At 48.8% G+C, this 24,076-nt stretch overlaps 1 protein-coding gene and 1 long non-coding RNA gene across 8 annotated transcripts; both read right to left on the bottom strand.

The window, feature by feature from the left end:
• Positions 1 to 9,979: 9,979 nt before the first annotated feature.
• On the bottom strand, positions 9,980 to 14,047 carry LOC147005326 (uncharacterized). 2 transcript variants are annotated; one of them, XR_015046968.1, is made up of 3 exons: positions 13,819 to 14,047; positions 12,355 to 12,503; positions 9,980 to 12,218 (listed from the first exon to the last, which is right to left on the bottom strand). It is a non-coding gene; the product is annotated as an uncharacterized LOC147005326 (long non-coding RNA). The 2 variants fall into 2 exon arrangements; XR_015046969.1 differs by having other exon boundaries at positions 12,355 to 13,227.
• Positions 14,048 to 17,514: 3,467 nt separating this feature from the next.
• Crlf2 (cytokine receptor like factor 2) lies at positions 17,515 to 22,221 on the bottom strand. Of its 6 annotated transcripts, none has more exons than XM_021154266.3 (8): positions 21,507 to 22,221; positions 20,364 to 20,460; positions 19,752 to 19,918; positions 19,176 to 19,321; positions 18,776 to 18,938; positions 18,259 to 18,391; positions 18,025 to 18,109; positions 17,515 to 17,876 (listed from the first exon to the last, which is right to left on the bottom strand). In XM_021154266.3, the coding sequence occupies exons 1-8, from the start codon at positions 21,595 to 21,597 to the stop codon at positions 17,652 to 17,654; spliced, it is 1,107 nt and encodes a 368-aa protein (XP_021009925.1). In that variant the 5' UTR covers positions 21,598 to 22,221; the 3' UTR covers positions 17,515 to 17,651. The 6 variants fall into 6 exon arrangements, with proteins under 6 accessions (XP_021009925.1, XP_029329599.1, XP_021009924.1 ...); XM_029473739.2 differs by having other exon boundaries at positions 17,515 to 17,893; XM_021154265.3 differs by having other exon boundaries at positions 18,259 to 18,424.
• Positions 22,222 to 24,076: the final 1,855 nt, after the last annotated feature.

The following is a 24,076-nucleotide window of genomic DNA, read 5'->3' on the forward strand; positions in this document are numbered from 1 at the left end:
TGGAGAGAAAAACCAAACCTCCTATTCAAATATAAATTGAATACAATTACAGCAGTTATGAAAATTATAGTCACACGATCTTTTAATAATGAAATAACCTTAAATGCCATATTCTGTGGCTCTCTGATGCTTTTGACGCTATCTACATATAGCATAACTGAATTATTAAACATTAATTGTTTTTCACTATTAACTATTTGAATAACCTTGAAAACAGGTTATTATAATTAACTAAATGAGACTCTAATGTGACCATGAGTTTGACTGTTTCTCCTAAACAGTTTGTAATAACTGCTATTAAAAGGACTGGGATTGGGCTGAGCAGTGGTGGCATACTCCTTTAATCCCAGCACTTGGGAGGCAGAGGCAGGCAGATTTCTGAGTTCGAGGCCAGCCTGGTCTACAGAGTGAGTTCCAGGACAGCCAGGGCTATACAGAGAAACCCTGTCTCAAAAAAACAAAAAAAAAAAACAAAAAACAAAAAACAAACAAACAAAAAAAAAAAAAACAAAAAACCCAACAACAATAAAAAAAGGATGAACTGTTAAAGTAATAAAAAACAGGAAGAAAAAAAAAACAACACAGTTCTACAAAAGGAGGTAATGTTTCAAGGATGAAAGTCCAACAGAGTTACATACTACAGTTAATTCAAAGTAAGGACTGGAAATGGCCAAAGCATTTGACAGTATGTAGTTACTAATTGGATAGATCCTGTAGAGAAGAACGGCAAATTCTGGATTGAAACTATAGAAAATGAGAAACAAAGAAATAAACTCAGGTCTCTTTACGCAGGCCCCATTCCCAAGAGCAGTTAGACAACACAAAACTAACTCAATGGTATTTTTGTACACTTTTTGGTCTCATTTTGATTAGTATGGGCAACCTTGTCTTATTGGTGTTTTGCTTGTTTATTTTTACTTCCATTTGTGTGTGTGTGTGTGTGTGTGTGTGTGTTTCTTGGCTTATTTACATGTGGGTTTAAAGAGAACGAAAGAACATAAAGGTGAGTGAGTAGGGATGCAGAGAGGATCTGGAAGGAATTAACACAGAGAAAAAATGGTCAAAATATATAATGTTTGAAAAGACATTTTAAATAATAAAAAATAAGTAAAGCCAGGCAAGAAGTAACAGTGTAAATGTCTAACCATTAAGGTTGATAGGACTAGACACACTTCAAAAATGGCTTTAAAACAGAGCCAGTAAGGTTTGCTAATGGGCCATTTGTAGTGTTTTAGGTGGATAAAGGATTACAGGCTTATGGCATAAACAACCAGAAAAAGGGAGCTGCTGCACAGAGAGATGGGGCAGAGAGAACAGAAGACAAATCCAGCTGGTCCTGGGTCTAGTCCCATCCTGTATTCAGTGAGACTCTGTGTCAGATCAGATGTTTTTCCCTTAAAAAAAAAGAATAAACAGACAGATAGATATAGCATATAGACATATAGATAGATGATAGACAGATATAGTATATAGACATAGGGATAAATGATAGATAAGATAAAATTGATTCTTTTATAATTTCACATTATGTATCTCAATCACAATCATTTCTCAGTCCTTCCATGTCTGCCTCCTCTTGTGATGCTCTCCTCTCAACAAAAATGTCTACTTTGTGCTATCCATACACTCACTGGAGCATAGGCAGACTCTCGGTGGTCTACCACTTGAATAGAACTGAGTCATTCCCCTTCCTCTCCTCTTCCAGAAGCCATCAATTTGTGCAAAGCCAACCTCAGCATTCTTATCATACTTTCTAAGAGTTCTCTTTGATGGTTTCCTGTTTAAGCTGTTATCTATTCCTGGGAAAGTGGTTGGGTTGGCGAAAAAGGTATCACAGAAGCGATTTATGTCCCTCCCTCTCAATAGTACATCATCAATCATCACTATCACTGCAAAAGTAGCTTCCTTGCTCTTTACAGATAGTAGGAAAACAGGTCATGGGCTTCTACATGTTTTCTGGCATAGGCCCCAGCTGCTGTAGGACCATAGAACCAGACAAGACCCTTGGAGGCAGCTTGGACTATGCACATCAACTTGGCCTCAAGTGGTAGTGCAAAGCACTCATATCAATATGGCCCTCAGAGTCAGCACAGCCCACTGACATCAACGTGGTTTCAGACTGCAGTCAGACCATGGACATCCACATATCCCTTGGTGTTATAAGGGGCCATGGACATCTACTCAGACCTGATTCAGATACTATCATAACTTCAAGTAGAAACACTGCCCACAAAATCAACTTGGCCTGAGGCCGCAGCACAGACTGTGGACATCTTCACAGCCCCCAACTGTGGAAGAACCAGACCTGACTGTCAGCAGCAACAGAACCAAGACATTGCCCTTAGAGTAGTCTAGGACAGCCAGATCAGTATGGGCCCCAGTGGTAACTGGGCCCTCATACATCAACATGGCTTCAGGTGGCAGCACAGGCCATTCACATCTGCCTGGTCCTCACTGCCATGGCATCTCCAGTTCAGCCTCTCTCCACAGCATGCAGACCTCTCCACTTCTCTTTCTCTCCCATTTTTCTACCAAATACTTGTTTATGGTAGTGGCACCCTCTTGCTTGCAATTCAAGGAGTGCAGTTGGCCTGTGTGCTTACACATTTTTTCAAATTACTTCCTTGGGAGTTTGAGAGAAAGCCTGGGATCTTCCTGGACTTTGTTGTCCAATCTGTGTAATGATATGGAACAAGGGCTTTCACCATGCCAAGTACCTTATCATTGAATGACCTCAGCCTGGCAGTATTGTTTATAACCTCTGAGAAATTTACATGCTGCCTAGTTTTTGTTTTGGTTTTGGTTTTGGCTTTTGTTTTTTCTTAACACAGCCATAGCCACAGAGTGACAGTGTCTTCATGGAGACCCCCTCTGTTAAGACATAGGCCAAGATGACTGGAAGCTCCGAATTTTGGTGTCCCCATTGTTGGAAGCAGCCAGGACCATCACTGTATTTTCTAACCAACATGATGACACTCACAAATCGACACAGCACTTGGGAGGCTGAGGCAGGAGATTCTCCTGAGACTAGGAATGTGAGACCATATTGGGCAACACAGTCAGGTGCTATTTCTATATTCAGATGCAGCCAGAAGCCAAGAATTCAGACATGTCCAGCCCTGGGAGACACCAACATGGCACACTCGAAACCAAGGGAGGCCAAGGGTGCTTTGAAGGTGCAGCTGTAGTTGAAAAGGGAGGCTAATTAATTAATTAATTTAAAAATGCATAAGCAGGTGCTGGTTAGCAGAGAGGGGTCGTTCCCAGGGTTGCCCAGAGGTGCTGAGGCCTAGAAGGCTGGAGACTCTCCACAAACAGGAAATTGACACCTCTGAGTAGCTCAAGATGTCTTCTGGAGAATGTGTAAAGACAAGTGGCTGGTCCCACAAGCATGTAATGCTGTGAGTATCATAGAGTATGGACTACGAGCAGAACTCCGATCAGCCGCATGTCCAGTGTTTGAGGTCAGGTGCTTTCTTCATTCAGGGTTCCTATCAGTTGTTTTCTTCCTAGTCATCATGTATACATGCACTGCTTAAGCTCTTTCCCCTCGTGACAAGGAAAATTGTATACAATCTCTGACATACAGGAATACAAAATAAGCAAATATTCAAACATTCCTTGGTAAGCTGGAAGCAAATTTATCTTAAAGCAATTCATTTGTTTTGACAGGAAGACTTAATTCTGGGCTCAATTTTTGATATAAGAGGACATGGACCACCTTCATCTCTTTCATAATTGATTAATATTTAGGTTTCATAATGTTTAATACTGAAAAATATGGTACAAAATGGAGGAACAACACGTGAGGCCAACTCAGAAGTTGCTGGGTAATCCGTCTTACTCTCCAGCCGAGGTTCACTGACTGATTTCAGTTTTCCATGAAGCGCAAACCAGTAACTCAAACAAACTTAAAATGTTAAATATAACCAAGATATTCACTAGTTTGATGTATGCTAAGGACTGATGGTAGGAAAATATGAATTCTTAGTTCTCCATTACATTTCAGTCAAGAAACCATGCATTTTCTGCTTGGGCCTGAGCAGAGGAGTTCCAGACAGTGTGTGCTGGTGCTGCATAGAGTGATGGCATGCACAGTACAGAAAGATTTCAGAGCCATAGCTGCTGGGACACATAGTTCTGTCACATGGTTGTGAGTGCTTCTGCAGACACTTGAGACTCATCATACATGTTATCTTGAATTAATTTCCTCAGGCAGGAATCTTCTGTTACTGCCTCTTGCACTTGGTGGTTTTGGTACAACCACGTTTTCACCAGACTCATGTTTGGTTGCCATATGTAGTTGAATACACAATTGAAGAAACTGTACTCTAAATGATGTCACACTCAGTGTCAACTGGACTCATGCTGTAATTCAGGAATAGGACAGAGAAAAATGAAGGTAATCCATGACAATAAAGGTGACTCAAGAAGCTAACTTCCACTTCATCCAAGGGAAAATAAAACTCATGTTATGGGCACAAGGCAACTCCTGGATGTTGAGCAAGCTTACATACTAAAATGAGGGCTGTGAAAAAAAGTGCATTTCAAGAGTTATAATAGAACCTGGAAGAAAGAATTTATATAAGCTATTTTTTGGTCCATTACTAATTCCTACAGGAGCAGAAAAGCTAGTGTATGATACTAAATGATTGAATGGACAGTACAGCAACCACTTTCCTTCATCAGGAACTAGTTAGTGTGTTTTACAAACTGGTCACAGCTGTCTGGAAACACGTAATCACCCTTCTCTCATGGCCCAAGACTGGGCCACTTAAATTTTCAAGGCTGTTTGGTCCTTGTTTCCCTTAAGGACAGGAGCCACCTGCACGAGAGAAATGTTATCTATCAAGGAGAATGCCAGCCTCAGTGACACAGAGGCAGGGATGTGTTGCCATTTGTCTGTTCCCAAAGCTGGCATCTGCTGCTTTCCAGGGCTGAGGGCCTGGGGGTGGGGGTTCGTTAGGGAGGAGGGAGAGCCACCATGAAAAGGGGAATATTCTGGTGCCAGGCTGGGGATCTGTTTGCCCTCTCTGAAAGATAGATAGATAGATAGATAGATAGATAGATAGATAGATAGATAGAATGCTGGATCTATCTATAGCTCAACCTGTGAGTTGGGATCCCTTTGGCAAACCTCTGTGTCTCCAAAACCATTTACATTATGGTTGTCAGGAGAGGGCATGGGGAGGTGCTCTAGTGGTAATGGTCAGTCAATGAGTTCCTACATAGTCACAAACTACCACAGCTAAGAACATAGTAGGTACATGGCAGTATTTTAGACGGTCCAGTGTGTAGCAACTACAATAAGAATTAACCTCCAGAGAAACGGTGCAACCCAGCTGAGGGTTCAGAGTAAGGCTTGGCCACTGATCTAAGCAGGGAAAACACCACTTCACTAACAAACACTATTTCTACAAGAGACTGGCATTTATTTGTTGTGCTTACTTAATGGACTTCTAGAAATAAAAATGGCAGAGAGTGACATTTACTACACTTGCAACATTAGAGAGGTCTATAGCTGCTTTCTTCTTTTCTCTGGCATCTTCCTTTGTCCTCCCTCTTTCCCGGGACCACCTAGATACTGGGCTATAAATGCAAATAAACAAGAGAAAGTGTTTCTTGTCCTTGGATTCTAGCTCAGTCTTGTGTCAGGGAAGTTCATTTTCCCAAGGGGCCACTGCACCTAGAATCCAAGCTCACTTGTTCTCCTACTCTCTCCCTCTCCCTCTCCCTCTCCTCTTCCCCCTTTCCCTCCCTTTCCCCTCCCCCTTCCCTCTCCCTCTCCTTCTCCCTGTCCTGTGCTGCCATAGTTCTAGGCCACAATACGGATCCTGCTATTCCATGTGCTCTCATATATTCACACCCCATCTGTGATGTCCCCTTTATAGTGTATACCTAAGTATGACACTGCCATCCTCCCCTCCTGAGGGCCTAAAGCAGCAGCCACTAGTGCCTTTAATACCTATGTCTACTTGTTCCTCAATAGCAACCTGAGCCAGGCCAGCACACTGCCCACCAACCCATCTTCACTTCTTGGAGCACAGAGAATGGCTGCACTCTGCCTAGACCTGAGATCACTGATACCAGACACTGATACCCTATGTTTGCAGTTAATGAAATGCTCGACCTCAGAGTCTGGATAGGGTGATAGCGTTCCCCAGGAATCTGGTTTCTAGCTATGTTTTTACCTTTCCAGCACCTGGACTCTATGTAGTCTGACTATTCCCTGTTACAAACACAGATTTCTGGTTTGGAGAGGCTTCTGGTAGACTCAGCTAGATACTGCCTTTGCTGATGGGATTTCTCTCAACAGCATTAAGCATCTAGCAGGTGACTTCACTGATAATCACCTGTCACTGTCCTAAGGTGGTGCACAGGGAGCTTTAGCCTCTTTACATGTCTGATAATGCTGCTTTTAAAACCCATGCTGGTATTTTGTTTCAGAAAAGGTTTTTTAAAGCAGCAGCAAAAGTTCTCTAGTCATACAGACTAATTCTTTTTAAGTCACATAAAGAAAATTCTGCTTTGTATAATACTAAACTCTCAACCAAGGAAAGATCTTGTCCATCATTATTTTTTAAAGATTTTTTTTTTTTAGATTCTTCTTTGATTACAGCATTCCTGCCTTACCTGTCCTTCTTCAAACCTTCCATATATCTGCTTTCATTCAAATTCATGACTTTTTCTTAATTGTTATGGCTTGCATATTTTCATAAAATATTATATACATAATATATAGGAATATATATTTGTCTTTCTGCCCCTTCTTCTGGGATGTTCCCTGAGTCTTAGGTGCAAAAGTGTTTTGTAGATTTAGACTAGGTTCTGAAAATCTCAATTATGATTGATCATGGATTTCAAATGTCACCTGTGAAAACTTCCCTAAGAAACAGAACCTGGCTGCAGTGCAACATCAAGAGCAGATATTTTATGAAACTTGCAATGAGATATACCAGAACTAGGAGCTGCTCGTGTGTTTTGGGGGCTTCTATGAGACGTTTATGGACATTCCTACAAGCCTCCAGGTCACTGAGAGAGACACGTACCATATACTCAACAGTCAGAAGAGCACCACTTTGCCAACTCAAGTGACTCTGGAGGACAGAAGACCTGGCTCTGGGAATAATGGATCCTTACGTGTGTCCTATAGGATGTTCTGTTCTTCCTAATTTATATCATACCAGCATGGTCAGTTCCTGAGGATGTGGACATCACTGGAGAGCACTTCTATTCTGATCACAATTCACTAAACAATTTAGAGAGACTGTCCCTCCCATCCTAGCTAGGGTTAAAAGATCATCTATCCTATATAACCCTTATATAGCCATTGAGGACTAATTTAGTTTAAGAGCTTTGGCTATAGAATTTCAAAGACACATTTCTCCCAACACCTGCTGGGTACCTAGGTATTATCGGATCCTTACATAGTGAACTATCATTAAGCCTTATTTCCAACTTTCTCACCTATTGGACTCAATCTTAACCAGCTATACCCCTCCATTAGCACTTGTGGTCCTGAGAGTGAGAGACTTCACCTCAAGTCAAGGTTTTTACAGAGACTTAGCCTCTCCATCCTGCTGTGTTGTTTTGCCTTGGCAAGAGAGAGATGGGGATCAGCAGGCTGCCTCTACTTCTGCAAAACAAAAGGTTTTGTTTTGGTTTTTTGCACCCTGGGATGTCTTTAGGCTCTGTTTTACAATAGGCATAGTCTGCAGCTCAGATTGTAGGGCTGGCAGACACCAAACTGATCAGCCCTCTTGAACAGGCAGGGCAAGATCAACAGCTTCTGTGTGTGTGTGTGTGTGTGTGTGTGTGTGTGTGTGTGTGTGTGTGTTTGAGGAACATTCTGAAACGTACACACCTTATTTTATGTAGCCTCTTATCTTTGCTGTGCTGCTGTCATCTCAGACTTGAGGGAAGAATCCCTCCAGGCACCTGTACATAAGAAGAAAATGACTCAGAAAAGATTCCCTTTTCTCTTACACAAGATTTACTTAGACCTTGTATGTTTCAGAGAAGCAGTGAGATTAGAAAAGAATAAGTAAGTGCCTAGGGCCATATAGAAGGAATGAAAAATGGCCTTAGAACTCATGGAATGAGGTTACCACAGCCACATGAGTGAGCCCCGATGTGGCACGGTGTGGACTCTGTGTCCTGAGGATGTCATGCTATTATGGAGTTCTGTTCTGCCCTCACATTCCTTTTAATCTAAAAATTATATGAAACCTCTTAAGGGGGCTTCCAATCCCTCACTGGGCAGTATCTTTGGCACTTTTTGGTGAAAGTATTCCATGGCCACTGTGTTTGGAGTCCTTTTCTGGAAATTTGGACTTTGTGCAATTTAATCAGTAAATGTGGTTCTCAGCAGGATGGGTGTCTTAGTTAGGGTTTTACTGCTGTGAACAGACACCATGACCAAGGCAAGTCTTATAAAAACAACATTTAATTGGGGCTGGCTTACAGGTTCAGAGGTTCAGTCCATTATCATCAAGGTAGGAGCATGGCAGTATCCAGGCAGGCATGGTGCAGGCAGAGCTGAGAGTTCTACGTCTTCATCCAAAGGCTGCTAGTGGAAGACTGACTTCCAGGCAACTAGGGTGAGGATCACAGTGACACACCAATTCCAACCAGGTCACACCTATTCCAACAAGGCCACACCTTCAGATGGTGCCACTCCCTGGTCCAAGGATATACAAACCATCACAATGGGCATTTGACAATTATCACTGAAAATTAAAAAACAAACAAACAAACAAAAAAAACTTAGAATGAATCATAGTTGTATGCATACCAGTGACATAGCTCCACTTCTGCCACATACCTCCCTCCTGTCCTTTAGAGAAGTCCAAAGAAATGGCGGTTCAAATCACTTGACGTTCTTCCAGACGATCTGGATTTGATTCCCAGTACTCATACAAAAGCTAATACCCACCTAGATAGGCAAAGCTGTCTTCTGGACTCTGCGTACACCTGACAACCTCGTGGTCCACACACCCATACTGAACAGGCAAAACATTTGGAGACAAAGAAAACCCTGGGTTCCTCTTTATTCAAATGGAGCCACAGAAGTGTCAGGATCATACAGTCAATCAGAATTACCCACAAGCAAATATTACAAAACTACTCTCATTTACATAGAGAGAATTGAGTGATGGGAAATGACAAGCAAAGTTGCTCACCACAACCTTAAAAAGGTAGATTCACAGCTGGGCATAGTGGTGAGAACACATACTTAATATTTAATACAAAAGGATAGGTGGATCCTTGTAGGTTCAATGTCTGATTGGTCCACACAGCAAGACCAAGACATTTTGGGCTTCCAGATCACACTAAGAGACCCTGATTTTGTTTTAAGATTTATTTTTCACTTATATGAGTACACTGTTGTTGACACCAGAAAAGGGTGTCAGGTCCCATTACAGATGGTTATGAGCCACCATGTGGTTGCTGGGAATTGAACTCAGGACCTCTGGAAGAGCAGTCAGTGCTCTTAACCACTGAGCCACCTCTCCAACTCATATCTTAAAAAAAAAAAAACACACAGAGAGGTCCTGTCTTTAAAAAAACAAGAAAGAGATAGAGAGAGCACTTCTTTCCAAAGGCTACATACTGACTAAAAATCTCTACCAGTAGATGCAGTTGTACTTTTTTTCTTTCTTTCTTTCTTTTCTTCCTTCCTTCCTTCCTTCCTTCCTTCCTTCCTTCCTTCCTTCCTCCCTCCCTCCCTCCCTCCCTCCGTCCCTTCCTTCCTTCCTTCCTTCCTTTCTTTTTTCGAGACAGGCTTTCTCTGTGTAGCCCTGGCTGTCCTGGAACTCACTCTGTAGACCAGGCTGGCCTCGAACTCAGAAATCTGCCTGCCTCTGCCTCTGCCTCCCAAGTGCTGGGATTAAAGGCGTGCACCACCACTGCCTGGTGTAGTTGTACTTTCTAAATAAAATGCATGCAGCTTTCCAAACATATTTACTTTATTTTAGTTTTTAAAAGATTTATTACATATACAGCATTCTGCATGCATGCATGCCTGCAGGCTAGAAGAGGGCACCAGATCTCACTGTAGATAATTGTGAGCTACCATGTGGTTCCTGGAAATTGAACTCAGGACCCCAGGAACAACTGCCAGTGCTTTTTGGTTTTTGGGTTTTGGGGTTTTTGGTTTTTTTTTTTTTTTTGAGTGAAAAAAGAAATCAAGAAAGATTTTATTTGATTTCCTGGACTTAAATAAAAATATAAACACAACAGATCAAAAAATTGGGGCATATGTAAGCAGTCCTAAGAGGAAAGTTTATAGCACTAAACACCCACATAGGAAACTGAAGGAATTTTGTATTAATAACTTAATAATACACTTGAAAGTTTTAGAAAAACAAGAACATATAACATCCAAAAAGAGGAAATGGGAAGAAACAAACTCAGGGTAGAAATTAGTGAAATAGAAACAAACAAACACAATACAAAAATTTAGTCAAGAAAGATAGTTCTTTGAAAAAAATTACAAGACTGGCAAAACTTTATACAAATTAAGCATAACAAAGAGAGAGGATACAAACTAGTGAAATGGTCTTATGAAATAACAAGAACAAGAGGGTACCAGACATAACTGGGGTGTCAGACCTGCAGTGCTAGACTGAGGATGCTAAGGCATCCAGCTTTGTAGACTGAGCATCTACTGACGCATAGTTTTTCCAGTGTGAATATAGCTATCGTTGGACAATCTAGAGCATATCATATAAGCCAATCCAACAAATCCCCCAATAATACATATTCATTCTATTCACTTCTGATCCTCTAGAGAGCCCTAATACAGCTCTTATCATGAGTCACCTGGTAACAAAAACAAGCCCTGTCTGTATGTGCTCTTGGACTATTATGTAAGCTCTCACAGACTGAAAATATCCTGTCTAAGCTAATCACAATCTCCAAGACTAAAACATACAAAAATAAGATTTGGGGGGTTTTGGTCAGTCTTGCAAGCACAGATTACTACATAAATTTGTCATAAATGGGTCCCTGGTTATCAACTAATACAGTGAACTAAGCTCCCATATTGAAATTTAACGTTTTTATAAGCCACATTCAGAAACTATGAGATACCTGATGATTATAATTTACCAGGTTCTCAGTGTATTTCTTTCCAATAGCCTGTGACAAACATTGCCTGTTTAAGAATCTCTTTAGCCTGTGCTTTTTCTGAGGCACAAGGTCCTTCTGCCCGGGGAAAAAACATCCCCAAGGACTAAAGCTGTTATATCAATCAGGCTTATTCACTTGCCTGCAATCTTTTCTCTGGGTCTTAAGATTGTTTCCATTTTGTTCTTGTTATTTCAAATTCCCAAACTCAAAAGTTAACTTACAGTGTTTATTTGATGTTGTATTTCCCCCCTAATATCTGACCTTATATTTTTTTAAAGTAAAGTAAGTTTACCATTTTTAAAGTCTTCTCCCCCCTCCAAGCACCAGCCCTTTAATAGACTATAAAGCAGTCTGGCTCTTGGGCCCAGACATCTCCCATAAGGGTTTAGGAAGGTGCCATCATTCTGGAAAGGCCCAGAGCCTACCTGACTTCGAGCCCCAAGTGAACTCACCAAGAGCCTTGAGGCTGCCAGTGTTCTTAACCACTGAGCCATTACTCCAAGACTATTACTGCTGTCCTAATCTCCTTGGTGTCTCTGGTTTATTTTCTCATGAATGTTATCTTGGCATGATAAAGTTTGACTTTACACTGCACTCAGAAGGGACACACATCTGCAATGACATGTTCATATTGGGTGTTAATTACTAAAAATTGTATTTGGTAGTCAAAGACTTGTCTCTGTATTTAGCTGGAACTATATGTATGTATGTACACTAGGATGCTCTGCTCCCTGATATCTACCTGCTTCTGCCCTCCTACCTGAACTTTGGACTAACAGTGGGCCCCCACCATGACACGCACTTTCTTCTTTGTGTCCTGCAACCACAAACAACTAAGTGCTCGCTAGGGCATTTTATAAACTATGCCATTAGCTTGGATGACTCATCACATCTGACATGAATTTTAGGTGGATATTTCAAGGCATTGTTCTGTTGGAGTGGATGGAAGACTCTGGCCAGAGTTGTCTAATGGCGTTCAGCGCCCTGGGTCACCAAGCGTTTTCTTGAGTCTGAAAGTCCTCTGGATGTGCACGAATCTTACAGGAAATCGGGTGTCTGCTTCCTTTAACACTGAGGCTGGGTTTCTGTTGAGAGAGGAGCTCTGTGGTGTGGGCGACTCAGGTCTCCTCCCACTCATAGACGTGAAGCCCCCAAGGCACCCGTGGGAGAGGACGGCTCAGATGCACTGACTTCTTTCATCCACAAGGTGGTAACACTCACCCGGCCTCTGTGTCTTCACAGCATCAGGACAAGCACATGACCTTTGGTCAGAGGGAGTCTCGATGACACCGCTCCTCTGTTTCCTTTTTTGTGGCGTGTGACCACTGAGCCCTACTAAGTGTTCGATCACTCTTCTGGAAAACACATTGCTGTGGTCAGAATGGAGAAATGTGATGTTTTAAGTTCTGTCATTCGTAAGAATCAAAAGTTGTCAAAGGGCCATTTTCTATCGTACAATAATCAATTTACATACACGGCAAACATGCAAACACATATACACATGTACAAAAGTACACATGTACACACCCAACACACATGTACACATGAGCACATGTAACACTAACCCTAACCTGAGCCCCTAACCCTAAACCTACCTGACCCTGACCCTGTTATGTTCACGACGTCTATGCATACTAATGAGGAGTATGTTAATGAGGGGACAGGGTGTGCATTTAAATAGACCCGCACATACTAATGGGCCCTATGCAAATGAGGTGGGGGTTCTCAGAGAATATCAAAATTATAACAAGTGGGCGGGGCCATGCTAATGAGGCATGTGTTAATGATGCCCACGCATACTAATGAGCTTTATGCTAATGAGCCGGCCTTCCTGCAGAGAAAACCCCGAAAGCATAACAGGTGGGCGGGGCTATGCTAATGAGATGCCTGGACAATAGCTAACAGCTTTATGCTAACGAGTGGGCGGGACACGCATGTCAATGAGAACAAGAGTGTGGGAAGTGGGCTTGTCTCACAGTGGAAGAGGGGGGGTACCCTAAACAGGAAGTGGGCGTGTCACTCTCCTGAGGGATCGCTGGAGGTCGGCCTGACTGTCCACGGAGTCGCCCACCTCCGAGAGCCTGACCGTGAGTCCTGGGGTGAAAAAAAGTCTCAAACTCTTTATTCAAAAAAAAAAAAAAAAAAAACCCACAAACATAATCACGCGCAGCGCCCTGTGCACAGTAGTGCCGCAGGCCACGGGGAGGAGGCCATGCCCTGAGCCCCCGAAGTCACCTGCGGCCTCGGGAGGGAGCCCTTGGAGGCTCCGTTCCCAGGCACACAGTGGGGTGTCACAGCTGCTCCAGGTCATCGCAGTCATAGTGAGGCCATAGAGACAGACCTGGGGTGGGCAGGCCTAGAGTCAGAGCGGGTAGGGTGATGGTGGGCGTGGCCGGAAAAGTGGGCGTGGTTGGGCTCAGTGGGGGCAGGGTCTGGGCGAGAGTGGGCGGGGCCGAGAAATGGCAGGCGGGGCCTGGATTAGAGGGGCGGGGTGTAGGTAACAGTGGGCAAGGCCGAGATATGAGGGGCGGGGTCTGGGTGAAGGTAGGCAGGAACAGGCGTGGAATAGGAAAATTGGGAGAGGCCCCGGCCAGTGGGTGTGGTCAACTGCCGACAGGCCACACCTACCCCAGTCCCCACCCCAGACCCAGCAGGCCCCTCCCTTCCCACCCCACACCCACTCACCTGTCATCAACCCCTGCCATGGCCTCCTCAGTCGTACTCCCAGGCGGAGTCACCCCACAGGATGGGGTCAGCGTCCTGTGGTAGGGGACAGGGTGTGGGTGACCCCATGAGGCCACGCCCATGGCGACCACGCCCACACAGTGACCCGGGTCACCTGACTCCACCCATTTCCCATAATGCCTGAGTTCAGGCCCTGCCTCTCGACCCTAGACCCCATGTATGATCCCGCCCACGCCCCATCACCCAAGTTTCCTGACTACCCCCACTCCCTATAAAACCAGGGCCCCCGGCCACAACCATGCAGGCCCCACCCACTATGACCACATTTCCTGTCCCTACAGAGTCACTTCCTGTTCCCCTCTCCCTACTTCTCACATCACTTCCTGTTTATCCAACTTCCTCTTCTGACCCCGCCCCAGGCCCCACCACACACCGCCCGCTCTGACCACATTTTGGTCACACCCACTGCGACACCACCCGCACCCCATGCCCCACCCCCTCAGCCACACCCACCCACGGGGATCCTGCCTGCTTGCCCTGCTCCTCTGCTGGGTACTTGTCCATGTTGAAGAAGGCATCAAAGAACTCGCCTGCCAGGCTCAAGCACTTAAGTTCGCAAAGCGTGATCCAACCTGAGGGTCGGGGGTCACACGGGGTCACGCACAGGGCACCCCTGTGTCACAGGGTCACCTGTGACGACACCTGGTGTAAGGGGTCAAACTGGGGTCACACATGAGGTTGCCCGTGTTGTCACCTGGGGTCAGGGGTCACCCCCAAGGCACCCTGAGCTTACAATGGGGAGGTAGTGTCAGAGGTCACCCTGGAGTTCACAGGCTAAATCCAGGGGTCAGGAGTCCCCCGCAGGGTCAGAGGTGTGGCCGGGATCCTAGCTGCCACTGGGGCTGGGGCAAAGAGGTCCAGCACCTGGCACACGCGCGCAGGTCGCGGAAGAGGAGGGGCTCCACGCTGGGCCTGCTCCTCATAGAAGAACTCGAGCTCGAACACCATGCAGCAGAACCAGCAGTCAGTGCTGCGGGGTAGGTGGGGTTGGGGGTCAGAGGTCACGGGGGTGGGGTCACAATCAAGGGGTGGAGTCAAGAGGTAAGGGTCAGAGATCATGGTGTCTGTGGGCAGGATCAGGGGTCAGAGGGTCAGCAGTCAGCAGGGTCACAGTGGCGGGGTCATGAGATCAGGGTCAGAGTTCATGAGGTGGGGGGGGTCAGTCAGCAAGGGGCAGAGCCAGGATCGAGCGGGGGCGGAGACAGAACATCCTATAGGCGTGGCCATGTCAGGGCGGAGCCAGAGTTGGTGGGCGTGACCACAGAGAAGCAAGGTAAGGAGCAAGCAGGGGGCATGGCTGGCTGGGGCACCCTGCTCATCTGATGGGCGTGATCTTGTCCTCTGAGAGCAGGAACCACACGAGGTCAGCTTCCTGGCACTACACAGAGGCTGCACCCTGTGGGGTCACAGGGTCAGGGGGCAGGTTGTCACAAGGAAGTGGCTGGGTTGGACAGGGTGTGGGGGTGGTGATGACGTCACAGTGGGGTCAGGGGTAAGAGGGGCCTGCAGATGATGTCATAAGTGGACAGGATCATACAGGAAGTGATGACATCAGACAGGAAGTGAGGGCGGTGACATCACAGGAATTGGAGTCAGTGGTGGGAAGGGCCAGAGGTGACATCACATCCACCCCAGGCCCCGCTCACCTCCCAGGCTGCTCACAGGCTGACAGCACCCGAAAGAGAAGATGCAGTGGATCATCCAGGAAGAGATGGCTGCAAGGGCAGGGCGGGGTCAGGGTGGTGGAGGCCACGCCCATTTAGGCCGAGGCCACACCCTCCTCCCCCTTGGTGTGCCTGCCAATCACAAGGTCCAATCACCAGGTTGCAGCCAAGGTCTACCTCCCAGGCCCCGCCCCTGGTCCCGCCCACATGAAGCCCCACCCACATGTCAATCATGAAGTGGTAGTAGCTGTCCCTGCCTCCTCAACCTGCCCTCTGACCCTGCCCCCTGCCTCGAGACCCCAATCTCGAAGCCCTGCCCTTTACCCTGAGTCCCACCCCTGCCCCTGCCCCTGCCCCCACCGCTCAACCCAGTCGGAGTGGCACTCCAGTTTATGGTCGAGCTCCCAGAACTTGCAGTAGATGACATAGAAATGCTCATAGGAGAAGAACAAGAACGGATGTTATGCAGTTGATGTCTGGCTCCGCCTGCAGCCACGACATGGCCTGCAGGGGACATGGACCGGGTTCAGGACACGCCCACCGACCAGGGGTGTCCAGTGGAGCACTTCTGGTGTGGGACACACCCACATCTGCGCTAAGTCACGCCCACCTAATTGTGGTCACTTCCTGTTGCAGCTACTCCCTTGTAGGACACACCCACTTCCTGTCCTTGACACACCCATACCCCCAAGATACGCCCATACCCTAATACACGCCTACTGCCTGGCTAATGGACAAGGACTCATGAACGACCACAAGAAAGCCCCTCCCACAAGAAGTCCAGAAGAACAAGCTTGCCCACATCCCGGTCCCCGCCCACACCTGCAGGAAGCAGCTGCACCTCAGCTCCTCTTGCAAGATCATCCCAGACCATGACCAGTTCACTGTGTAGAAGATCCTCTGAGTCACATGGGGGAGGAGCCGGTGTCACAGGGTCACAGGGTTGGAGGTGGAGCCATGGCAGGAATCACTGTACTTAACATGAGAGCTATGAGTGTGGCCTGGCACCAGGGGCAGGGCTGTGGGGAATTGGGCAGGGCTAGGGCGGGGCCAGGACAGGAATCAGTTAAAGTCTTTATGGGGAGGGCCAAGGGCTATGGGCGGAGTCTGGGCAGTGGCAGAGGGGTTCATAGTGAACCTAACAGCTATGGGCAGAGTCAGGGGCGTGGTCAGGGCAGTCAAGGAGATTCACAGAGCACCTGAGATTTGGCCTGGGACTGTGTGGGCGTGGCTGAAGGCTGTGAGGTTATGGCCTTGGATTATGGGCGGAAAACTCAGGGCTGTGGGCGGGATCTCGGGTTCTGGGCATGTCCCATGGCCGGGGGCGTGTCCACTCACAGTGGTGATGTAACTTCTTTGCTGCTCTCAGGAAGTCCAGGCCCGGGTGCGAATTCACCATGTCCTGCTGGGTCTGGAGGGGTCAGTGGTCAGGGGGCGGGGTCACGGGCAGGGTGGGCGGACACAGGGGCAGGGACAGGAAGTGACATCAGGGAAAGGGATGTCACTGACACAAGGGCACCACCAGAGCATGGGGTGTGGCCCAAGCATCAGGGCAAGGCCTGGGTGAGTTGGGCGGGGCCTGCAGAGAGCACAGGAAGCAGAGAACACACAGAGGAAAAGACAGGAAGTGACATCACTTACAGTCACAGGGGAGTTGCCAGAATGTGTGAGTGGGGCCCAGATCCCAGGGCGGGGCCTGGGCAAGGTGGGGCTCACCACCCGCGGGGTTCTGTCCTCACTCGGTCAGTGCTTACCCTTTCTCTCCCTGGGGCCACCGCGGGTCACGTGTTCCACCCACGACCGGACAGCATATTCATGAAACTCATTTACATACCTGTGAATTCTTGAGGTACATTTGCTCATTGCCCTGCCCAGCTGGATGAGATGATGTCACCCTGATGTTACCCCACGTGACGCTGGGATGCTCCTCAAGCCCCGCCCTTTTTGGTCAGGAATTGATGGCTGGCCGTCATTAGCATAGCACTTGCGTTTTATTTGAATATTCATGACCATATTTGCATACAGATAGGCACAGGGTTTGTGAGTTTGAATTATTCAAAGACAGGAAGTGATCTCAGCGCGAAGTATAGACTGGCAGTGACTTCAAGGTCACAGGGTCATGTAGCCGCTGTCGCCCACCATGAACGTGGCCCCACCCACCGACACCATGGCCCCGCCTCCTTGCCCCCTTGACTCGAAGCTGGGTGGCCTTGGCACAGTGCAGAGGAAGGTGCCATCCTCAGGCTCCACCCTCTTAGCCTTGGGGCGAATGAGGTCATCTTCCTCCTCCGTCCTTGCTGGTGGGGCGGTGGCCTGGGCATCCGCGATCCAGGCCTGCGGGGGAAGGGGTTCTGTGTGTTGGGGGAAGGGAGCGGAGTGGTGCCTGGAGTCAGGCGTGGCCTGTGACGCCCATCACTCCCATCATCCCCCTGCCTCATGCCCTCCGGGGACAAGAAGTGACCCCTCCCCCCCACCCCCGCACCTGGAAGTTCCCGTGATGCTTCTCAAAGAGTCCAGGGAAGGAGCCGCTGGGGTCAGGGACACAGGGCAACAGCGCATCCTTCACCCTGGGGTTCAGGGTCAGGGGTCAGGGTTCACCCGACACCCCCATGCCATGCCTCCGTCCGGGACATGACGTCATCATAGCGGTGATGTCATCGCCGCAGACCTCGCGATTACCCCACCAGGACCCCATGACTCCTTGGAGACCCCTCACCTGCGAAGCCTCAGGGCTGCCAGGAGCAGCGCCAGTGTCAGCAGCGCTGCTAGGCAGCAGCCCAGGGGCAGGAGGGCCGGGGCCGGGGCCGGGGCCGGGGCTGGGGCCGGGGTGGGGCTTGCGGTACAGGAGGCTAGGGGGGGAAGGTGGGCAGCGCAGGGGTCACCTGTCAGTCAGGTGGCGTGGTGACATCACCAGAGGCATAGCCCACTGCCGGGCAGTCATCCGGGTCACCAATGATGTCATTGCCACCATGCCCACCCACCTGTAAACCATCCGGGAGCTGATGTCGTTACCCAGACCCTGCCCACCACCCACCTGTCAGTCACCCAAGTGCACAGGATGATGTCACTGATGATGTCACCCTCGATCACTTCCAGGCCCCGCCCATTCGCTTGTCAATCATCCGTTATCAATGACATCATCGCAGGCCACGCCCACCCGTCTTTCAGTCACCCAGGCCCTGTCCACCACCCACCCCCAGTGAAGCCTTGACAACCCCAGGCCAAGCCCTCACCTGTGGATGCTGCCCCGGAAAGCTTTGTCACTGCTGTCCACTCGCTAGGCTGTGCCTCCAGGCCATAGTGCGCGGCCCGGGGCGACGCCCGGACCCGGAAGTCATAGCAGCGTGCGGGGTCAAGCCCGCCCACCATTAGGTCACAGCAGGGCCCTGAGGTCGTCTGTGGAGAGAGGGCGTTGTGGGGGGTCGGAGGTCACTGTAGGGTTCAGAGGTCACAGATTGGGGCCAAAGGCAAGAGAGGTCAGGCCTAGGCGTTGAGGATTCAAAGGTCATGGGTGGGGTCAAAGGTCACGCATCTATTGTTGGGGTTGGAAAACACAGTGGGTGGGGGCAGGAGGTCTCAGGTGGGGTCAAAGGTCACGGAGGGGCCGGCCCTGCCCCCGATGAATTCACTCGCCTGCCAGGCGTCCTCGTTGCCATTGCTGTTTTCCCGGTGCTGCACCTCATAGTCCAGGCCCAGGTAGGAGTGGGCGGGCCAGGAGACAGCCACGTCCCCATCTGGCGTCCAGAGCAGTGTCAAGTTCCTAGGCGGGCTGGGCTTCACTGAGGTGGGGAAGGTGGGGGTGGGAGGAGCCGCTGTGACTTCATTCGGCTTAATCCACACCCACCAGGAGTCTGGGTGTCCTGGCAGTGACATCACTTCCTGTCCCAACCCCGCCTATTTCATGAAGGCCACACCCATCGGGATGAGGGAAGGGGCGCACTTCAGAGAGCAGGACACGCCTGCTTCCCATTCCTAAGATCCACTTCCTGCCCAAAGGAGTCCAAAGGTGCAGCAGTGACATCATCAGAGCACTTCCTAACCCCTGAAGCCCAATTCCCGTATCAGAGTTCAACTTCCTGTCTAAGTCCCGCCCAGTTCCTGTCAATCGCCCCACTCACTGGGAGTTGGAGTGACGTCATCAGGCCACTTCCTGCGTACTTCTGCCCAAGGCCCAGCCCCCTCCCTCCATGTCCCGCCCATCCCACTCACGCCAGGTGGATGCGCGCTGCCTAGCCTTAAACACCATGGCCCCACCTCCGTCGCGCAGCGCCAGCTCCAGCAGCCCCACCCTGGCCGCGGGGAGGATGCACCCGGAAGTGACACCAGCGCCGGACAGGAAATATTGCGGACAGGGTCGCAGGGCGCCAGTGCCATAGCTGCATAGTGGGGGTTAAGGGGGAAGGGTCAGCTGGATGGGAAGTGATGGACCAGAAGTCCCGCCCACGAGCATCTATCTTTCAACACCTCAACCAGAAGTCCCGCCCACGAGCATCCATCTTTCAACACCTCAAACAGAAGTCCCGCCCACGAGCATCTATCTTTCAACACCTCAAACAGAAAGTGATGGGCAAACAGGAAGTACCGCCCCCTTCTTGCTGTCATTCATCAGGATCTGACAGGAAGTCCCGTCCTCAACCATTTGTCAATCACTAATTAGGAAGTCCCGCCTACTGTTCTTATTCTTAGTCACTTAAAAGTATGGACAGCAAGTGAGTGAAGAGGAATGAGAGGAAATCCCGCCCCCTCTCATATATCATTCAATGATTCTGACAGGAAGTCACAGACAGACCGGAAGTTCTGCCCTGCCCCCCCTTCACTCACCGGAACTCCAGGCTCAAGTTGGCACCTTGGTGGTTGGGGCCCAAGCCCCAGGTGACCTCCACCATCTCCAGGTCATGGCAGACGACTGTGACGTCACCTGCGGGAGCAGGGCAGGGATCAGGGGAGCAGCCCGTGACATCAGCGCGTTCCGGAAGTGCCATTGCACCCATTCCCCTGACTCATACCCTTGGCTAGGGAGCTGGGAGCAGGCCGGGCCTCATTTGCATATGCACTAGGGGAAGACAGAGGAAGACATTCTGGCGCGTATGCAAATGAAACGAATGAATATGTAAACAAGAGGCCCAAGAACTGGAGGTGACAGCTCATTTGCATATTCATAAACGGAGAAAAGGAACAGAATCCACTCATGAATATGGAAAGTGCTTTTCGAATATGCAAATGAGGAGCAGCTGGCAAGGTGGAACCTTATTTGAATATACATGATCGCAGTGAACCAGAGTGGAGATGGACTGGGGAAGCCATCTTTGCATATTCATGAGGGGAAAAGGATGGAAGCCTTTGTGGCTGGTGCATATAGCAATAGCTGCATATGATGAGGAGTGGGCAGATTCGATTTCGGAGGTCTCATTTGCATATTCATGATCAGAGACATTGGAGCAAGACATTGAGGCTCGTGCATATGTAAATCGTGGGGGGAATATGCAAATGCATAGTGATCCATTTGGACAGGGCATCAATTCCATATTCATGAGGGGATGGAAGAAAGAAATATATCGCTCATGAATATGTGTATCTCCCGATGGATATGCAAATGAGAAGCGTTGAGTGAGACCTAGGTAGGAGAGAAGCATTATTTGCATATAAGCAGGAAAGCTGCGCATGAATATGCAAAAAAGGAGCGGCCCAGAGGCCTTATTTGCATATTCAGGAGGGAGATTGTGGTGGTAACAATATGCTAATGAGGGTAAGGCGGGGTTTAGGTCTCATTTGCATATTACTGAGTGGAGAAAGCACAGAGCGTGGGGGAGGGCGGGGCTCATGCATATGCAAAGCGAAAATGAATATGCAAATGAAGCGCTATCCGATCGCCCTTAGGAGGGCCAGGGTCCTCCTTTGCATATTCATGAAGGGACAGAAAGCAGCTTGGTAGCTCTTGCTCGGGCCCCGCCCCCGCTCACTCACCCCGTGACGTCACCACCGCCGCCGCCGCTGCTGCCACCGCCGCCGCCGCAAGGAGCCGAGGCACGAGGATGACCGCCAGTGCCCAGGCCATATCGCCGGCGGGGCCGCGGACGCTGCAGTGATTGACAGCTGGTTCAGTCCGAGCCGGTCCGAGTCGAGGACGCCCAGGCCGCTTCGAGCCGAAAACGGGAAGCCGGGGGCGGGGGCGGGTGTGGGGGGACCGGGCGGGGCCACGGCAATAAACGGATGCGGAGAATCACCGACATGGGCCTGGCCCGGCTTCCATTTCCCATCAATCACCCGGATGGGGGGAGCGGGAGCGGGCGGGGCCGCGACCGCGATGACCTCACCCCTTCCTTCCCGCCGGGGTGGGCGTGGCCGCTGCCCTGCCGTTTGTCAGTCAGCGCTCGCGGTTATTCCCCTGCCTCAGCTCTGTCAGTCAAGGCCACGGGGCGGATGGGGCAACGGCCCTGTGACGTCACCCGCGACCTGGCTGCCGCTCAGGTCTGGGCCCCTTGGTGGGCGGGGCGGGGTCAGGGGTCCTGGAAGAAGGGGGAGGTGTGCACTGGGCTTCATCCCCTGGCGGGCATCCTCCCCGCCTCCGTCTCTGCTTCAGCTCAACGCCTTCATCACTCTGCCTCACATTCTTGACTCGCAGTCACAGATGTAACACTGGGGACGGCGGTAGCTGAGGCAGGAGGATGCCAGCGACGGACCAGAGCAGGAATGGAAGTGTCGCGATCGGGGCGGAGTCAGAGTCAGGGGTGGTCTCCCCGTGCGCCCCGACTACGCCCCTCACGGCCCGGCCCCGCCTCCAAATCGCCAAGGCCCCGCCCCCGCTCATCTATCTCCCTGGCTCTTGTGGTGCTGTTTAAGGCTTACTTGTAAATAATAAAAATTGTGTGTCTTTTATCCAAAAACAGAAGGGAGGTGTTGCTCTCACATGTCTGTTCCTCTCAACTTCCTTGTTCTGTCATTCGGTTGCATATTGACCTCACCAAGATGGAGGTGGCTGGCCATCTTGTGACCTTCTGTTCCAGGTCACTTCTGTTTCTCCCTTTCCCAGTCTCTAGGTGACCCAGCACAAAAGTAAACCACTTTCTTGAAACTTCCATGGTATGTAAATATTAGATAATAGTGAACATATCTTTTTCTTTGTCTTAATAAAAGTCGTACTTAATCATACAAAGATTTTAAGTAATATACAAATTTGAACTTACAAACAGGACAGCACTGTGCATTGTTACACCAATTACTAAAGTTTGGTGGAAAATGGTTTCATTCATAAGGACACAAACCTGAAGATGTTGAGAACCGGGAATCTCAATTGAGGAATGGCTACCATCATATTGACCCGTGGTTTTGTGAGTAAGCCATGTACTTAATGATTAATATAAGGTTACCCTATTTTCTGTGAACAGTGACACCTCTAGGTGCGTTGTTCTTGTGAGTTTGAGGCCAGCCTGGTCTACAAAGTGAGTTCCAGGACAGCTAAGGCTACACAGAGAAACCCTGTCTCGAAAAACCAAAAAAAAAAAAAAAAAAAAAAAAAAAGAAAGAAAGAGAGAAAGAAAGAAAAGAAAAGAAAAGAAAAGAGAAAAGGAAAGAAAAAAGAAAGGGCACTGCAGCCCTTCTAGTCGGCACCAGCTCCGGGTCACCTTGTGCACAAACTTTGCAGATGGTCCCATGGTCCCCAGAGGACTCTCCACACAATCTTAGGATCACTGATGAGTGGAACAAAACATCTGCTCCTGCTGCAGATGAACCTCAATTGGGTCCTCGATCTGCAGGGAACGAGGTTCCAGTAGTTACAGGTGAGCAAGGAGTTGGCATGGATGACAAACAAATACGGACACAAGGGAGTGTGTATCTGGATGTATTATCTCAAAGCAAGCACCAGTCTTATAATACAGAAGAAAAACAAGAAAGCTGACGGATACATTCATCAAGGTACACTGTTTCTTAACACAAAACAAAGAAAATGCATACATAAAAAGATAACCGGAGCCAGGCAGTGTTTACAACTGAGAATAGGAACAACCCTAATTAAGATCAGCTAAACACAGGAGCCAGGTAAATGCTCTGATGCAATGCTAGTCTATTGTTAAACCCACCACCAGGGTTCCTTTAGTAAATAACTGATTATCCTATTCCTCTGGGGCTTGTGAAAAACCTGCACCAGAGGAATTCCATTCTACTAACCCTTTCATGAATAATAATACCACAACCCACCTATTTCCTAGGCCATTGTGTGTTCCTGTTGTCTTAGTCAGGGTTTCTATTCCTGCACAAACATCATGACCAAGAAGCAAGTTGGGGAGGAAAGGGTTTATTCGGCTTACACTTCCATGCTGCTGTTCATCACCAAAGGAAGTCAGGACTGGAACTCAAATAGGTCAGAAAGCAGGAGCTGATGCAGAGGCCATAGAGGGATGTTCTTTACTGGCTTGCCTCCCCTGGCTTGCTCAGCCTACTCTCTTATAGAACCCAAGACTACCAGCCCACCCACAGGGGCCTTTCCCCCTTGATCACTAATTGAGAAAATGTCTTACAGTTGGATCTCATGGAGG

The sequence above is a fragment of the Mus caroli genome, unplaced genomic scaffold, assembly GCF_978045245.1.
Source record: "Mus caroli unplaced genomic scaffold, Mus_caroli_1 scaffold_4, whole genome shotgun sequence".
Lineage (NCBI taxonomy): Eukaryota > Metazoa > Chordata > Mammalia > Rodentia > Muridae > Mus > Mus caroli.